Genomic DNA, 17,077 nt, shown 5'->3' on the forward strand with positions numbered 1-17,077 from the left:
CTGAAAAGGGACGCAGGGCCTGCGTCGTGCTGTGCTCAGTCCTGCAGCCGTCATGTGCTTAAATGGATGAGCTTTCATGGAAATCACATAGGCCACACCCATTAGCGGGATAATGCTAGACAGTCCCTGCTAGGGCTGCTCAGCCGCCACTTTGCCGACCCAGCTGGGAAAGCCTGTGTGCTCGAAACCCACAGTGGCTCCCCCCACCCCCACCCCTGTTTCTTTGCTCTCTTCTTCCTGCAGGGATGGAGTAGAGGATGGTGACAGCCAGGGAGATGGGAGCAGCCAACCAGACACCATATCCATCGCCTCCAGGACCTCTCAGAACACAGTGGACAGTGACAAGGTAAGACAGAGTCCCAACCTGCCTTCCCTCCACCCACACTTGTGGTTGGTTTAGCCAGCCCTGGAGAATTATGCTCAAAATCCCTCCCACTCCGGAGCCAAACAGCAGGACCCAGCTGTATCATGCCGAGCAAGGGGGACATGCAAGGCTGGATCAGGAGAGCCATACCCTGTGAAAAGGTAAACAGTGAGAGAGGTGAGGTGTCGGATCCCTCTGAAATACCACACTGGGCTGCTGAAGTGCTGCCTCAGGAGAAAGGACCTCAGAGAGGCTGAGGTTGGAATAGTGTCCTAAGACACCAGTAGCTGTGGCTGGCTCCTATTTAAAATGGCTCGATGGAGGCTTATTTCAAAATTACACTAGTGGTTTGGGAAATAGCCACACGGACACGACTCAGTAAGGGACTTTGACCCAAAAGAACTCTAGTGGGTAAATGACACTCTTCCCTGGCCACCTACCTGGGGCTCTGTTCCTGAGAGATTAGGGACAGAGAGACCAGAAAGTGGCATATGAAGGATAACGTTGTCCTCTAAGGAATCCTGATCACTTGACTCCCACACTTTGGAGCAAACAAGCCACACTAGGAGCTCTGAGGGGAATGCAGGAAAGAGACAGTTCCCCATGGATTTGCTCCAGCTGCCTGCGGAAAGCAGTAGTTGAACTCTGCAGCAGAGAGAGGAGGGGGCACAGGGCCCAGGGCCCCTCACATGTGCTTCCCCACAGTCCAGAACATGAGGTAATTCACTGCTGCATATTTGCAATGTTTCTGATGAAGTTAAACTTTTCCAAACACTTCTCGGCCCTAGTTCCTCCTGGCCTGGTCCTTCAGGCTGCCCTTCAGCCTCAAGCAATAGGCTCTGTCCATACTTCAGTTAAGTTATCTAAGTTATGAGTACTTTTCTGCATTTATTAGTTGCTGTTGTGTTTTTTTTTTCTTTCCTGGAAAAAAAAAAGCCACTGAGATCTAAGTGTGGGGACTGTGCCCTAACCCTGCTGTGATAATGGCACCACGTCACCCTAACCACACTTTATTAGACTCAAGGACATTAGAGGTTAATTTCATCTGGCAGCTGCTGTCATGTTTTAAAGCCATTTTCACTAGCAGACTAAATGGAACATTTGAGGTTTTTCTACTTATGAAAACACGAAGGAAACTATTTCTGTGTTTTCCTGCTCCTCCGGTCTGTTGTCTAATCATACAACTAGACTCTCCTGTGAATAAAAGCATTCTTTTTCTGAAGCAGTCCCTGGTTGGTAAGTCAAGTGTGCTATTGCCCATGTTCAGACATAGACTTCCAGCTTTGTTGTTGGGGGGCTCACCCCTCGCAGCTGCTAACCCATCTCCCAGGACCCTGACACAGACAGAAAGCCCTGAGCTGAGGCCTCTTGTCTATTTTTTATTTTTTATTTATTTATTTATTTATTTTTTTGCTTGCTGGCAAGGTAAATGAGGCTAGGCTGCACGTTTGACAGCAGGCCTTTTAGTATAAACAAGGGATGCTAGTACTTAAACTTCTCTCTAAGTAAAACTGAGGGTCCTCCAAGTGACTCACTGAAGAAGATTTTAGTGGTCAGTGTTAAAGCAGGAAACAGAACTCAGGCCCGACCAGTGCCACATTTTCCCCTCTCTCTAGAAGCCAGAGCATTGAACTCTCAGTGCTGAATTCACCCAGCAGGGTGTTCTTTCTATACACGCCACACCCAGACCAGACACATATTCCTGTCCAAGCACCTGCCGTGTGCCCAGCCACGTGCTGGAGACTGTGAAGAGATGTGCACTGTCTGTTGAGTGTGACTCCCATCCGTGCAATTTCTTGTTTCCTGTTGTCTCTCTGGCCTGGCCATTGGTCCCCGATGCGGACATGGGCTGTGTCTGTCTGTTCCTCTGCTGTACTCCTGGCACGCAGCGTATGTCAAGGCTCAGGAACTATTTGTGAAATCGATGAATATAGATATGCTCTGTTAGGTCTCAGGGAACTGAGGATTAAGAGGCCACCTAAAACGGTTTTCCAAAAGCATCCAAGTATGCAAACATCCTATTTTTTAAGACATTAAAGAATCGTAGCAGGTTTGAACAGAAAACTTAGTAAGCTGGACTACTTGCCCTGTTGGGACCATCAGCCCCCAACCACCTTTTCTGGCCAGGCAGAAGGTGAGGAAGTGATCAGTTCTGCTCCATATTTGAAGCCTAGAAAAACCACTTGTTTTCAAACAAACATTGTAATAGCCTGCTGACGGTGATGCACTCCCAACCCAGCAGTGAGACCTGCTTCTCCGTCCAGCAATTTCTCAAACTCATAGGTGTCCTCAACAGGGTCCTTCCACCTCCCCTAGGAGACCAGAGAAGCCTGGTTTCCAGCTAACCAGATAAAAGACTCTGGCCTGACTCAGAAGGGATGACGGCTGTGCAGGGAAAGATCAGGTTAGGTGTACCTCACAGAAATCAGCCACTCCAGCAGTGGGCTTCCTTCGACATGCCAGATCTTCCTTTTCAGATGCAAAGGAATGACTTGTATTGGCACTGTTGGTTGGCTGAGGGCGCTGGGGGGCCCACTTAGGGCTGATGCACATCCCCAGTCACCCATTACGCTTTCACGCCCATAGTATGATAGAAAGCGTTTAAACACGGTTGGATAAACCCCAGCTCCAATGCCACTCAATCACCTTGCCCAGGTTATCATATCAGTTTCCCCATCTATTAAATAGGGTAACGATGCCATCTCACAGAGTCGCTGGGAAGAGTAAGTGGCATATGTCTACCTGTCCGGCTGGCTGACATTCGGTACAAGCTAACTTGCAGTATTGTGGTACGAATGTGATGCTTCAGCAGACTGGGAGGGATTTCATGAGTTCTTGAGCAGATTCCAATCTCTGGTTTCATCAGCGTCACCAGCTCTCAGCAGCTTCTTATCTGTGTTGGTCCTAAGATGAAGTGGCTTCTTCAGTTGACCTGTCTATAAAGAGAGGGGCATTTCCTCTCCCCCCTGCATGCTAGCCTCGGGACTCTTCAGGCATAGACGTGTGTTGCTAGCCTTGACTCGTGGATTGGTTTGTTATTAGTGGATTATGATCTACTTCTGTCTGACATTGAATAATCCAAAGTTTACTATTTTCGAATAATGGTAGGTCCTTGGGCTATGGGTATTTAGAGACATGGGTCATATCATTTTTCTAGTCTTTGAAGGTTATATTAGAAGTCTTTGGTTTCTCCAGCTGTGATTATATTAATATGTTCCCAGATTATTCCACTTCCTGGGCTATCTCCCATTGGACTTCCTTCAGTGTGTCAATTCTATATAAAACAGGGTATTTAGAAGGGTTGGCAACTTGAACATGAGATCTGACCATGAATGCATGCCCTAGCGTTGCTGCATTCAGAACTTCCCCTAAGATGCTCATGGTGTCTATTCGAGTACCCAGTGTTACTCATATGATATCCATGCCTTTTTCATGGACAGACTTAGTTAGGCAGGTGACTTAGAAATCTAAGTATAGAACAACTTTGTGTCCACTCAATTCTCTGGTCTAGACCCATCTCATGTTCCAGCATGTTCTGAATATAAAGAACTCTGTTCACTGTGTTAGCTACATCTCCCAGAACAACCTTCTGTTCCTTCCTCCATGTTCTTGCTTTTTAGCAAGAAAGGACAGTGTGGAGCCTCCTTTCTCACCTCCCGTGTGGAAGCCCCTATTCTAACCCCTCTCTAAGGCCTTAGGAGAGAGGAAATTCTACCTCCTTTCCCTGTGGCAGAGGATCTGGGACTATTGGCTTAAGCTGTGAGTCTCCCCCTTAGTGAGAACCTAGTTTATTATTCCTAATTCTGCATTAAACCCTTGCAAAGCTGAGCTGAGCGCCTCAGTAGATAAATCCCACTAATCACTCTCCCAGACTTGCTTTTGTTTGATCCTCAAATGGATCTACATAATTAGGTTTTCCACAGGCCTACACTGCACAAAGGTGCTCTTTCTTCAAGGCAAATGAAAGTGCTTACTTCATCCCACAGTGGGCCAAACCTGGTCTGGCTGGGGGTTTGCTAGTGCTGCTCAGAGCAGGACATCCTCCCCTCAAGTCCCTTACCTTGAGACCTTGAGTTCTGGGGCTTTGCTACCACACAGCAATTATCTGGATCCACAGAATTCTAGTCAAGGAAGGCAGTAATGAGGCGTGAGTGAGAAGAGTCTTCTTTCACGCGATGGATGCCTGCCAGATGCTGATGGTAGAATACAGACATCTGCACTATGATGAGCCTGGTGCAGGCATTCAGGGCAGGCATGGTGGATGTAGCCAATAAAATTTGATTGAATTAAATGACACAGATCCATCCTAGGGGAGATACCCTCTATGCAAAAAGCACTGTTAACCTCTGGACATGTCCACTCTAGCTGAAGAGAGAGACGTTGAAATGAAATTGAACTGTAGGCACAGTTCTCTATAAAAAATAATAAGGAAACGAACACTTCCAAAACATCCTACAATTGGTGTGGGATTTGACAGCAGAACCTAAGTAATGAGCTGGTGTGAGCCAAGATACAGGGTAGATCAGGGATACTGGTATGACACGGAATGGGGAGATACGTGGAGAAGAATGAAGGTTTGAGGAGCTGACTCAATGGTGTTAACTCTGAATTATCAGTTCAATGTGGTGGGTTATGACCAGTTTTGAGTTAATGATTGGGAAGAAAGAATAGCATCTCTATGTCCTGATGAGAGCATCAGAGAAATAAACACCTCGTTTGTTTTCATTAGATGTAAAACCTATTCTGGATGGAAAAGGAACGAATCACTTAGAGAAAAGGGGAATCTCTTCAATTAAATAGTTCATGAGTAGAAAAACAATAGTCTTACTGAGTACAGACAGAGATGGAGCTTCTCAAAGAATACACCCTAAGTCCAATCCCTCACATGTGGAGCCTTAACTGAGATTCCCATACATGTGATCTATTGAAGGCATACAAGGCAGATACGCATGTAGTTCGGATGGTATTAATCTCAATCTGATCCCTCCTGAAGCTTCAGGCAGGAACTGTGCACTACCCAAGGCAACTACCAGCTGTGCACTGTCTGAGGTGAGGGCCAGCTGTGCACTGCCTGCGTCTATAGCCAGCTGTGTACTGCCTGCAGCCATCACCAGCTATGCAGTACCAGAAGCAAGGGCCTTGGTCTTTCATGTCAGATGAGAGCTTTGAGCGGCCAGTAGGCACAGAGCTGTGACTGCACGGCCAGGAAAGGAGACCTAAGTAGGGTTCCATAGCATCTATAGCAGGGAACATGTGATTGGTAGCAAGGGGATGGGTCCTAAGATCAAGCCTGGACTCCATACTGACTTGCTCATGATCTAGGATGGTCACATTAAGTCACAACTCTATCAAAGAGGACAGTGACTGTCTTTCCCAGAGTTCTGAAGGACTACATGAGATCATTTCTGAAATGTGTGTGGGACTCAGGGACCCCAGGGCCCAGGAAGGTCTCCATTTCAGCTACCCAAGGCAGGAAAATAAACAACATGCTACCTGAAGTTTGAAGAGGCCACAGGCTACTGAGTTTTATCTCTAAAGAGACAGCCGAATGCTCAGCAGTACCGAGACAAAGACTAAGCTCTCGTGATGTGTTTTACTTAAGGAATTATTAAGAGCCAAAGAGGACCACCCAAGTTGGGATTGAGACACGTGATCATGATAGATAGGTGTCTCGATCCACTGTGTGCACCCCTGCTGTCCCCAGGCCATGAGGACTTCTGAGGTCCCAGGCAGGCCTGGGAGAAACGGGCTATAGCTCTTCTTTTACTGAGTCTTTGGAGTCGGTGGTCCTGGGGATTTCATAAACTATCCCCAGACAGAGAAGGCGATGCTGCCTCCCATTCCATCACAAAACACTTCAGAGAGAGCCCTGGGAAGAGTATGCAGTTGCACCTCTACCTTCCAGGGTTGGGGGTGGATGTATTGGAACTTGAACCATGAAAGCAATGTAGTCTTGATTCTCAGGCGCTCACTCCCCAGGCCTCAGTGTGCTAGATCGTAATCACAGTATAAATCTCAACTAAAAGGATTCTGATTTTCCTCGGTATCTTAGTCCTTCCTCGTAAGAAAATACCACTTGCACTTTACGATTTCAAGCTCCAAATGTGGTTTAGGTTTTTATTTATTTATTTTGTGTTATTTAATGTCTCATCTTAAAGTCCAGGGCTAGACTTGGAACACATTATTTTTTCCTAGCTTAGTTTTCCCTTTGTTCTTTTCCACGGGGCTCGGGTCACTGGAGGAGAGGAGATGGCAGAGGAGTCCGGGACCGTCAGGACACCTGTAGCCCCATCTGTGGGTACTCTGTCACCTCCCGAAAATGCAGTCCCCGCTTCTCAGTGGTGTTTGTCACAGCATCAGTTTGGCAGATGAGTGGCTCAAGTTCCTGCCAAGTCCACCGGATGACAGGAAATGCACTTCACTGCCTGGGGACAAAGGGCAAAACCTCCCTCCTGACATTATAGTAATTAATAAGTCTCAGTAACATTCCATCATTTAATTTTTCCCCCTTGAGAGGCCCATCATCAGAACTGCCAATCATCTGAAAAAGCAAATAAGTGTCATGAAAGGCAGGGGCTGGTGAGTACTTTGTTGAGCCCGGGCAGCTGGAAGCTTTGGGGATCCTCTGCTGGGGTCAGAACCTTTGGCTGCACAAAGTATCTTTGTTCTAGGTGCTGACATGGCATGGGTGTCCTCACTGAAGGACTGGGGGGGGGGGATTGGAGAAAGTGATTTACCGATGGTCAGAGCTGTGTGTAAAGACTGCAGGCATTACCCAAGGCCTTGGCTCATTCAGAGTGAGCTTGAAATTTGAAATCAGAAATTTAGAGAAGAGAGCCTGGCAGTGGTGGCACAGGTCTTAAATCCTAGCACTCAGGAGGCAGAGGCAAGTGGATCTCTGAGTTTGAGGCTAGCATGGTCTATAGAGCTAGTCCCAGGACACTCAGGGCTTCATGGAAAAACCCCCTCCTGGAAAACCAGAAACAAAAAGAAGTAGGAAAGGAAGGAAATTTAGAAACACCCCAGAAATCATCAAGCCTTCAATCATCAACCAACATCCTTCATCGTTGAAAAGTCACCAAGTGACTTATTCAGAGTCACAAAGCCACTTAATGACAGTCCTGATAGTCAAACCCAAATCTGTCACCCCAGTTCAATCAGATTTAAAATGGTACCATTGCTGTGCCCTTCATAGTTCAGCTTGTTGATCTGCAGAAAAGAAGTACCACTGCTGCCCCCTTCTTGCGCTGCTGTTGCCCCACCCACCCCCATGGGCAGTGAACCCACAGCAACCCTGAGCAACTTGCAAGGTGGTGCTATAGCCCATACTGGCTCTGGGCTGGCGTGGAGTAGCAATGCCTATCACAGATTCTTCAATACCAAGGACTGATGACTCACGCCGTGGCCTTGGTGGGGGTGTGATTCTGCCCCAGAGTCTTTTAGCCTCCCAAGAAGATTCCTGTCCTGTCGGGCTCTGAGCACATGGCAATGAGTACTGGGATGTAGCAAGGCTGATCTCTATCTTGGAGCTGCCTGGGAGGAGCAAGCTTCCAGAACCCACTCAACCCTGCTGTAGTTGCGCCAAGTTTGCCCCAAGGGAAATGCTATTTCATTGTTAACGTTTTGGTGGAAGGCGAAAGCAAATCTGAAAACAGCCACAATGTTCAGGTGGATTAACTGGCGGCAGACCAGGGCAAACAAGACTCAAGTGAGTACGCCTCCAGTCCCACTTGTTCTGCCGGGGACAGGGAGATGGACAGATGGACAGGTGGACACAGCTTGGAGGACAGAGGTGGAGGTGACAGCATTGGGGGCAAGTACTGGAGGATTCCATAGAGTCCTGACTGCATTCTTTTTCCTCCTTAGATGAGGAAAAGTATTGTGCATTTGGAAGGAAGGAAGGAAGGAAGAACGGACAGAAGGAAGGAAGGAAGGAAGGAAGGAAGGAAGGAAGGAAGGAAGGAAGGAAGGAAGGAAGGAAGGAAGGGAAGAAGGAAGAAAGGAAGGGAAAGAAAGAAAAGATTGACTTTGCTTGGTGGGTGGGTGGAGCAAACTGGGAAGCCTGCTCTCCAGAGCTCCTGGATGAACAGCAGTGACTTTGGGGTTGTGGTGCCTACGTTGACCTCTTTCAGCAAGTGTGATCATTAGCCCTTTGGGAATCGGTGCAGTGTAGGGTGGACAGTGCAGACTGACGCTGGTTTGAAGGTGTGGCTTTCTGGAAGCTGATGTTCCTTCTGTCCGAGTGTGCTTTGATAAAGAAACAGCCCACGGTACCTGTTGCCGTAACATAGCATTCTGGGGGAAAGCCTATTGGGCTGGATTTCCCACCATTGCCCTGATTCTTGACCTTGAGCTCTGGTTGAAGTGCCTTGCCTGGGTTTCCCTCTCTGACAGTTGAGCGCCATTTGGTTCATTACTGTTGGCTTCTACAACCCATCATGACCACTGTGGTGAAGGGGTGGGGAGTGTGGATTTCTGTGGATAGCACTGGAGTGAGGTCGTGTGATCATTGTTGCTGGAAATCAAAAGTACCCTGTTTGGTAGATTTCTCCAAAGAGCTACACTAAGGACATAATTTTTACCTTGGGACATCTCTCAGGAGCGACAGGCAACAGGTGCCCCTTTGAGGAACCTCTGCTCTGATGACCATTTGTTAAGCTCCTACCCTGTGCCTTGCACAATTCCAGACAGAGGCCAAGGCTATAAGTAAAGACACATAAACATTGCTTGGAGCGTTTGCTGCTGTGAGCCCAGGTATGGTCAGTTTAAGTTAGGCATTGTAAAAAGATCCAGTCCACGGAGAGGGGAAGCTGGGGGTGTACTGCACTTCAGATTGTAGAATCTGAACTCCACAGTGCGGAGTTCACCATCTCACCTCTCTACTCTAGGGAGAACAGTGAATCTTGATCTCATTCATGAAGCTTTCCTTGACACCCCCCCACCACCACCAAAAAAGCAAAAAGTTTGCAGGACATGTTCTCTGACATTTAACTTTAAAGTAAACCGGCTGGAAGTCTAAATCAGTGAACTTTCTGTTTAGACGACAGGCACTGGGAAAATTTCCCACATTTTAACACAGGACAAGGTCAGTGGGGAGGAGAACAGAAAACTTCGTCAAATCTGTTACCACACTAAATTCATTTTTTAAACTTCAGTGTCATTGAATTGAGTGTCCCTGATAACTGGAACCCTGGATTCGCTCTCTACAGGATAGTCTCCGCCCTTGTCTGCAGCCTTGAGTTCACACCCAGGTCCTGCAGGTGACCATAGGCAGCAGCCATGCAGGGGTGTGTGTGTGTTCCTCAAATGAGACAAATGTGCTGACTCTCACTTTTTGCCAGTTGCTGTGGGGAGCATCAGAGATGTTACTGAGATGAATGTGTCTGTCGAGATACGATTCATTCACCCCAGGACAATGCTGCTTTGAAAGACAAATTTAGCCTGGGAGCCAGGAAGATTTTGACACTAAAAGTCAAATTCACCCTTGCCTTGAAGTCCATCTTCCTTTCTAGTCTCCTTTGTATCAATTTTGAGCCCAAAATATTAATTATAATCCTGGATAATATGTTAAAAAGCAGTGCTTCTGAAACATTTGTATCTAAAAAAGGACTTTATTTTGATATAGAATCAGACTTTTAAAAAACACATGGGAATTATGAAAAAGTTTCCCATATCATCTTTACCCAAACCATTTTGTAGTTTCTCTTGCTCAGCTAATCCAACCTGTTTTCTTTAATTAAGGGTTATACTCTGGGACTTTTAATAATTATTGAGGCATTGGTGCACTTGCACTATAAAATGTTTATATTCTTCTAGAGACCCTCCTTTAAAATATAAAACCTTAGACATTTATTTGTTCTTTTTATTTATTATTATTTTAAAAACCTTTCAGGCTGTTAAGATGGCTCAGAGAGCGAGGATGCTTACTGCCTAACCCGAGGACCTTGACTCAGTATTGGAACCCACTTGGTAGGAGGGAGGAAATGGGCTCCCACAAGTTGTCCTCTGATCTGCATATGTACACCATGTCATGTACATGCATAAATAGAGAAGAAGTGTCAAAAAGAAAACCCTTCCAGACAGAGGTAGCACATAGTAGGTACTGGTTTAGATTTTTCCATGTAATAAATCTGCAATGTTGTTTCACGGCAGGGCGTGAAGTTGCTTCCTTTCTCGTGGTGGCGCACCCCATTACTGCAGCACCACAGTGTATTTAATATTGTCTATTGATGGGAATGCAGGATGGTTCTAGTCTGTTGCCCTTGCTAACAAGGTTGTAATTAGTAACCTTGTGCTAATGCCATTTTCACACTTGTGAATATCTTAACAGTAGAATTACTGCATCGAAGGGAATATACATTTTAAATTTCAGTAGGAATGTAAATACCATCTGACATCGGTCCCTTCTCCCCAGGTGTGTGTGTGAGTACTGGTTGCACTGCAGAGTTGCACCCTGTCGTCAAGATCATATTCTCCAATCAGCCAGACGCTTTAAAGTAATCTCTACTCATTTTGCTCTTTTACAGTTTGTTTAGCTGCCAGTGTTGCGCCTATTTATGGTTCTATTATTTTTATTGAAACTTGTAAGACTGCATCTGTGTACCGCAGGAGAGCTGTAACTCTGAATAGCTATTATTTATAAACTTATTTTTACAAGATGCATTCCTAATTCTAAGCATCTGATTTATAGTAAACTTTAAAATGTCTCCAAATGTGAAATACATGTACTAAAATACACAGCACAACTGAAGATGTCCGTGGATAAGTTACAGTAAGCAGATGCAGCCATGCAGACAGTGAGGTAGAACACCACCCATTTCCCAGAATTCCCCATGCACCCTCCTGGACACAGTCCTGAGTTTCTTGCCCTAGGAGTAACCATACCCCTCACATTTATAGGATTCTTATCTTATAGCCTCACCTCCTATATAAATGCCCCTTAGTGATATAGTTCCGATGGGGCTAGTAATGTAGTTTTTCTGACTAGCATCAGACCCTGTATTCTTTTCTGTTTCAATTTTGTCACTTACCATTGTTTTATGGGATCCATCCATGCTGATGTGTAGAGCTGTTCGGTCATTTTCACTGTTATGCAGTATTCTGCCCTGTGAATGTATGAAACTTTATCCATTCTTTGCACAGAAGGTTGTGAGATGCTTATTGCGTATATCCTGGCGTACATAGTTCAGCTTTTCCAGTGTGTCAAACTAGGAATGGAGCTTCTAGGTGGTAGGTCGTGTGTATGTCTCTTGAGCCAAATTTCATTCCTCCCACTGTGCAAAGGACTCTCAATTGTTCTGCTTTCCCAGATTGTGGTCTGCTGGGCTATAGTAACCCCAGCTGCTGATGTTGTGTTTCTCTGATTCCTCAAAGGACTGCACATTTTTGCACATCTCCCTGGGCCTTGAATTTCCTCCTTCCCAAAGTCGACCCAAGTTTTTCATCTGTGTCTAGTAGATTGCTTGGAGATTTGTTTGTTTTTTCTTAATTCAACACTAGGAGTTTATATTCTAGTTATGAGTCTATGTGATTATAAATGTATATATCTGTTCTCAGTCTGTGGCTTGCCTTCCTGTTCTCTGTTTTGCATCTTGATAAGCATATAGTTTGATTTTTAAGGCAATATGCTGATAAGTTAGGGTGTCATGGGATATGACAAAAAGCATTTTTTATATTTAGTATTTCAAAATAGCTTACCATTTATGTATCCACAGAGGAGTGTACTGATATGAAGACAACACATACTACAGGTTTCTGTCAGCCCCTAAATTCTGAAAACTAGTAAATTATTTAAAATGCATTCGTGTTATTCTTTACTACACATCTAGTGTATGATAATAGCACGGAATTAACGCAGTGAAACATGTTAGCAGAAAGATGAGAGATACAATGAGTTTGGCACTTAGCTGCCCAACAAACTGACCCAAGATATGGGAAGGAAGTCTGTGCACGACAAAGCCAAACATCTGTACCCACAACAAGCTTTTCAGTGTCGATTTTATGGGCAGCCTTTTGGTTTTTGTCTTCAGCTCCTTGACATACAGGAGGACTGAGTTACTTCTGTCTGTTGTTACAAAGACCAAACACTCAGCATCTAGGAGAATACAGAAAAGTCAGAAATGACAGAGGAATTCACTCCAACACTGTTGTCTGATGTCTGCTCACTCACTGTTACAAGAAGGCTCTTGATAAACAAATGGAGAGTGAACCTATGAATCCAAGGTGATGTGCTTGGCATTGTGGACAGGGTCCTAACATCAAGGCTTCTGATGTGAGGGGGTTCGAGATGGTTCCACATTCAGTTTTCCTAACTGGACCGTACTGTGTTCGCGGAGATGCTGGGAGTGGGAGGAAGGTCAGCGCACAAAGGAAAACTCTCTGGGCAAAGAGAGTAAGTTTGCTTGGTTGAAGTATGTGGTTTATGCTCTAAGTTGAGGGAAATGAATTATAGGTCAGGTAGATCACAGCAGGTGCTCGACACCATCTATTTAGACTTTTCTGAGCATCATCCAAGAAACAGTGATCTCTTTGTATAGCGACTGCAGAACTGCCTTTCTCTTCCTGTGAACTTCAGTGGGCCCCACTGTTAACCCGGCACATGTATTGGCGCTCTCCTTCCCTCTCCCATCAGTGTTCAGTTCATCACCTCCTCTTCCCCATATTGTCAGATGCCTCCTTTCCCCTGCCATGTAACACATATGACGTCATGCTCTGATGAATTGCAGCTGGATTTCTCTGCTCCTGATTCTTCTTTCTATCTCTCCCACCTTCCACCATCTTTCTGTCACTTCACTTCTAACGCCCATATCAAAAGGTCTGAACCCATACCTCTGCAGTGACTTCACCCTGGTGGCGCTTTGGTATTCATCATCTGCCACCTTTTTTCTGAGTACCTGCTATGTGCTGTGTACTGTTCCAAGATGGAGGTGCAGTGGTCAGATAAACAAACACACTGACCCCATAAACACTGGACTCAGCTAAAGACCCAGAAAGCCAATAGGCAAGGATGCAGTCCAAGGGGTCACTTTGTACATGTGCAATGCTCGAAGTGTGTGACTCAATGCCTTGTCCTTCCTTAGTCTCAGAACCAGACAATTATCTCCTTTTCTTCAACCCAGTTAACTGCTGTGACTTCTGTATTTGGGGTAGAAGCAATACCATTTTCTCAGGCCCCCAGGTTTGTGACTATCAGTACATTTTTGGCCCAGTCTCTAACAGCCAGTGTGCTGCCAAGTCCTAAGGGTGATTCCCTCTTACTTTCTTACAACCACTGTAGAAGGTCTGTCCTTGAGCCTGGCTTTACACCGTTGTGTAATATAGAAAGTTTGACCCTGGGTGTGTCAGCAACAGAAGCTTAGCTCCGAACCCTTGCAGCATCCCCCAAGACCTTCTACTTCCCGACAGTCCCAACCGTTGCCTCCTGTCCTGCCCCACCCCTGCTCCCCTAGTCAGCTGCAGACCTCTCCTCTCTGGTATATAAGCAATCATCTTCACTCTTTTTTTTTTCTTAATTCATATCTTCTGTCTACTGATCTGTATACTGCCTTGCTATCCCTTCAAGTTTCTTTCCTGTCCTGATAGACAAGTCTCTGGGGAAGACTCCTCCTAGGATGCATCATCCCCTTCACTATTAAACTGCTTCCTGGCATTTCTCCCTCAGCACTCTGTAAGACAATAGCTACCTCTTCCTCTGTCCACTCCTGTTTCTCGTGAATGGGTTTTTATCTCACCCACTGAATCACTGGGTCCATGAAGATAGGGCCCATGACTGACACCTAGTGTTATCTTCAGCACATCAAGGGGAAAATGGCATCTACGGGAAGGACTCAGAAAGAATGGCTTGCTTTGTATGTGTATCTTCTATTTGTCTGCATTTATGAATTGTTGTGCTTTCAAATATATTTTCCACATGCTTAAGAGGCATTTGCTGAATGGTTTAGGACAGGGGTGATGCTGGCTTCCCCTGGTCATCAGGCCTGTGACGTTACACAGCAGTGAGTGATGACTGTGACCGGCCCAAGTCAGAGGCTACCAGAGCTGAGGTCTGGGGTTGCTTTTCTCTCCCACCTGCTTTGAGACCTCTTTTCTCTTAATATGAAAGACTAATCTTGCTGCTAAACACAAAAGGGAGCCATGTGCATGTACATATGTGTGTGTTTGTGCTTCTATGTCCATATACACATATATGTGTCTATATATACATGTATACATATATGTATATATGAAGGAAATACACCAAAATATAAATTATGGTTATTTCTGGTAGGTGGCTTTTTATACTACAATATGACATAGTACTTTTATTAACAACAACAAAATCCCTAATAGGCATTATTTTTTAAAGGATAGAGCTGAGAGCCTTAGCTGATACAGTCTGTCCTCTATATGCACCCAGGATTCCTGGTGGGAAGCAAAGTTCTTGGCCTCTCATTGGTGTCTAAAGGTTTGAAAAAGTGACCAGAGAGTGAATTTAGCTAATTTGCACATGGGCCAAAGTTAGGAGCAGAGGAACTAGCAACTTTGATTGGAAAAGTTCAGAGCCTTGAACTGTGCTGGGAAAGAGAAGGGAAAATCCAGAGGCAGAGGGTCAGGATGAGGGGCCTGGTGGCTTCTTCACCGGGCTCTACTATGTAGAGATGGGAGGGAAAGGAAGCAGGGATCCTGGAATATAGAAGTACATGTAGAGAGTTCACACAAAGATAACCCCTGGAAAGAGAGGAAGCCTCATTCAAGCTTGTTTTTTAGGCCCTGGTGATTGGGAAAGGAGGATGTCCAGAGCAATTCCAGGAGGCACAGAAGGCTCCTTTTAGAGGCCACTTTCATGGACATCAGAGTATCTGAGAGAAAGGAGGTCTTTGTCTCAAGGTCAAGGACCTTCCACACACACCGTCCCTTTCTCTTCAGCTACAGTAAGAGACAGAGGGAAAGTTTCCGATAAACTTGAAACCATAAAGTTACATGGAGCAAACAGTTTCAAGGATATTGCCGAGACTGTCCAGGTTCAGATTCAATCAGAGCATTCCCTGATGAGAGGAAGAAATGGAGAAAGGAAAGGTAGGGAGATACTACTGGAGGTGACAGGCTTCTTTCCAGAAGGGACGCCTGGTCTGTCCTGGCAAGGTACCTCACATATGGACCCACTACTTACGCTGCACACCTCCATCCCTTGCCCATCTCCTCCCCCCAGGGTATGGGGTGGAGAGCTCTGAGCTCAGGGTGCAGTAAATGAGCCTCCCATCCCAGGAGCCCTTAGAAGAGTAGTAGCCTGCATGAAGGAGCTAAACAAGAAGCTACACAAGTTAATCCTTGAGAAGAGTTTGATCTAAAAATGGTTGGTTTTGGTACTGATGTTTTTCACACGTGTGCACACTTACACACACACACACACAGACACACACACAGAGGGTGTCTCAGTTTTTAACTATGAAGACTACAGCAAGGAGAATTTCCAGTCTGGGTTCTGGTTTGAAACTTGAGGTAGGAAAAATAATTTTTATAAGGCAGTTTTGTATGATATTTACAGAATTTCCTAGATATGATAGAAGTGCACAGACAGTACACACATAGTCCCTACTTAAAACAAAAATCCCCTCCCCATCTAAAGGGGCAGATGCAACCCTTTCCCTGAGAAGTCACTGATATCACGAGACAGGCAGAGAAAAGCTCACAGGCTGCCCTCAAGAAAGGCAATCCAGAGACTGACTTTGTGCCTAGGCCCCTAACATGATGAACCTCCTGGTCCTCAAGGTACGTACCATTCTCCTCATTTTGCAGATGACAGATTTTACGGGGACTTTGCACACGGGGAGTAAATGACTTACTCAGGGTCATACAACCAGAAAGTATAGAGTTGAAGTTTGAATCCTCGTTCTCTATATCCATGGCCTCCCACAGGCAAAGCCCAGTTTAGAAAACAAACAAACAAAAAAAATTGAATGATGCAGGTAAAATACACAACAACATTTGGCTCAAATAGTATACTATTATTTTCCTCTCCTGCCGAACAGAACAGAACACACCTGAGTTCAAAAGTCAGGAATGTCTCATGTTCTGTTTACTGTGTGTGTCATTTGCTAGCCATCCCTAGGCCCAGTAGAGCATGGCATGAGTAGGGGACAAGAGGAGGCTGATTATTACCTTAGCTACCAGACTGGCAATTGGGCCACATCCCTGCCTCAGGGGGTTCCTAATTCATCAGGATGAGGCATTGCTAGCACACAGTCAGATAAGTTACGGAAGAGAACACCGCTGCCAATTTGCGGTTAAAATTCGCCTAACAGTTGCAAAGTAGCTGTGGTGGTTCTTTGTGGAACATGAGTGCGGATAAAGCTATCACCTAAATAAATATGTTCTTCGTCTGTGGCTGTTTTTATCTCACTGGATGTCTAGCCTTATCTCCCGTGTGCACAGGGACTGCAGAACATCTCAATAGGCCTCGGGGGACTTTATTCTGAGAGCCAAGGATTAGAACGTGGCTTACAGCAAGTAAAGTGCAAGATTCATATGAAGGCAACTATACCGGGTAGAGGGAGACAGGGAAATCTCAGTATAATCCTTCCCCAAAACGCTGAGCAAGTCTAGTTGGTAAAAGTCACAGTCCTATAAAGAGTCTTCCTGATTCTTACCCTTTATTGAAAATGCCAAACATAAGCCTTTCTGGACACATACTGGAAGATGCCAAATACGGCTAAAGTGTTGCCAACTTGGTGTCCA

General features: G+C 45.5%; 1 protein-coding gene across 25 annotated transcripts in view; it reads left to right on the forward strand.

Moving 5' to 3' along the window:
* Positions 1 to 17,077, forward strand: part of Kalrn (kalirin RhoGEF kinase) — a 598,618-nt gene that overhangs the window by 404,126 nt on the left and 177,415 nt on the right. For all 25 annotated transcript variants that reach the window (XM_048454129.3, XM_048454132.3, XM_048454114.3 and 22 more), the window contains exon 33: positions 244 to 346. In XM_048454129.3, coding sequence (XP_048310086.1) covers positions 244 to 346 — 103 coding nt within the window. The remainder of the gene's footprint in view (positions 1 to 243; positions 347 to 17,077) is intronic.

Source organism: Myodes glareolus, chromosome 2 (genome assembly GCF_982192425.1).
Source record: "Myodes glareolus chromosome 2, mMyoGla1.1, whole genome shotgun sequence".
Classification (NCBI taxonomy): Eukaryota; Metazoa; Chordata; class Mammalia; order Rodentia; family Cricetidae; genus Myodes; species Myodes glareolus.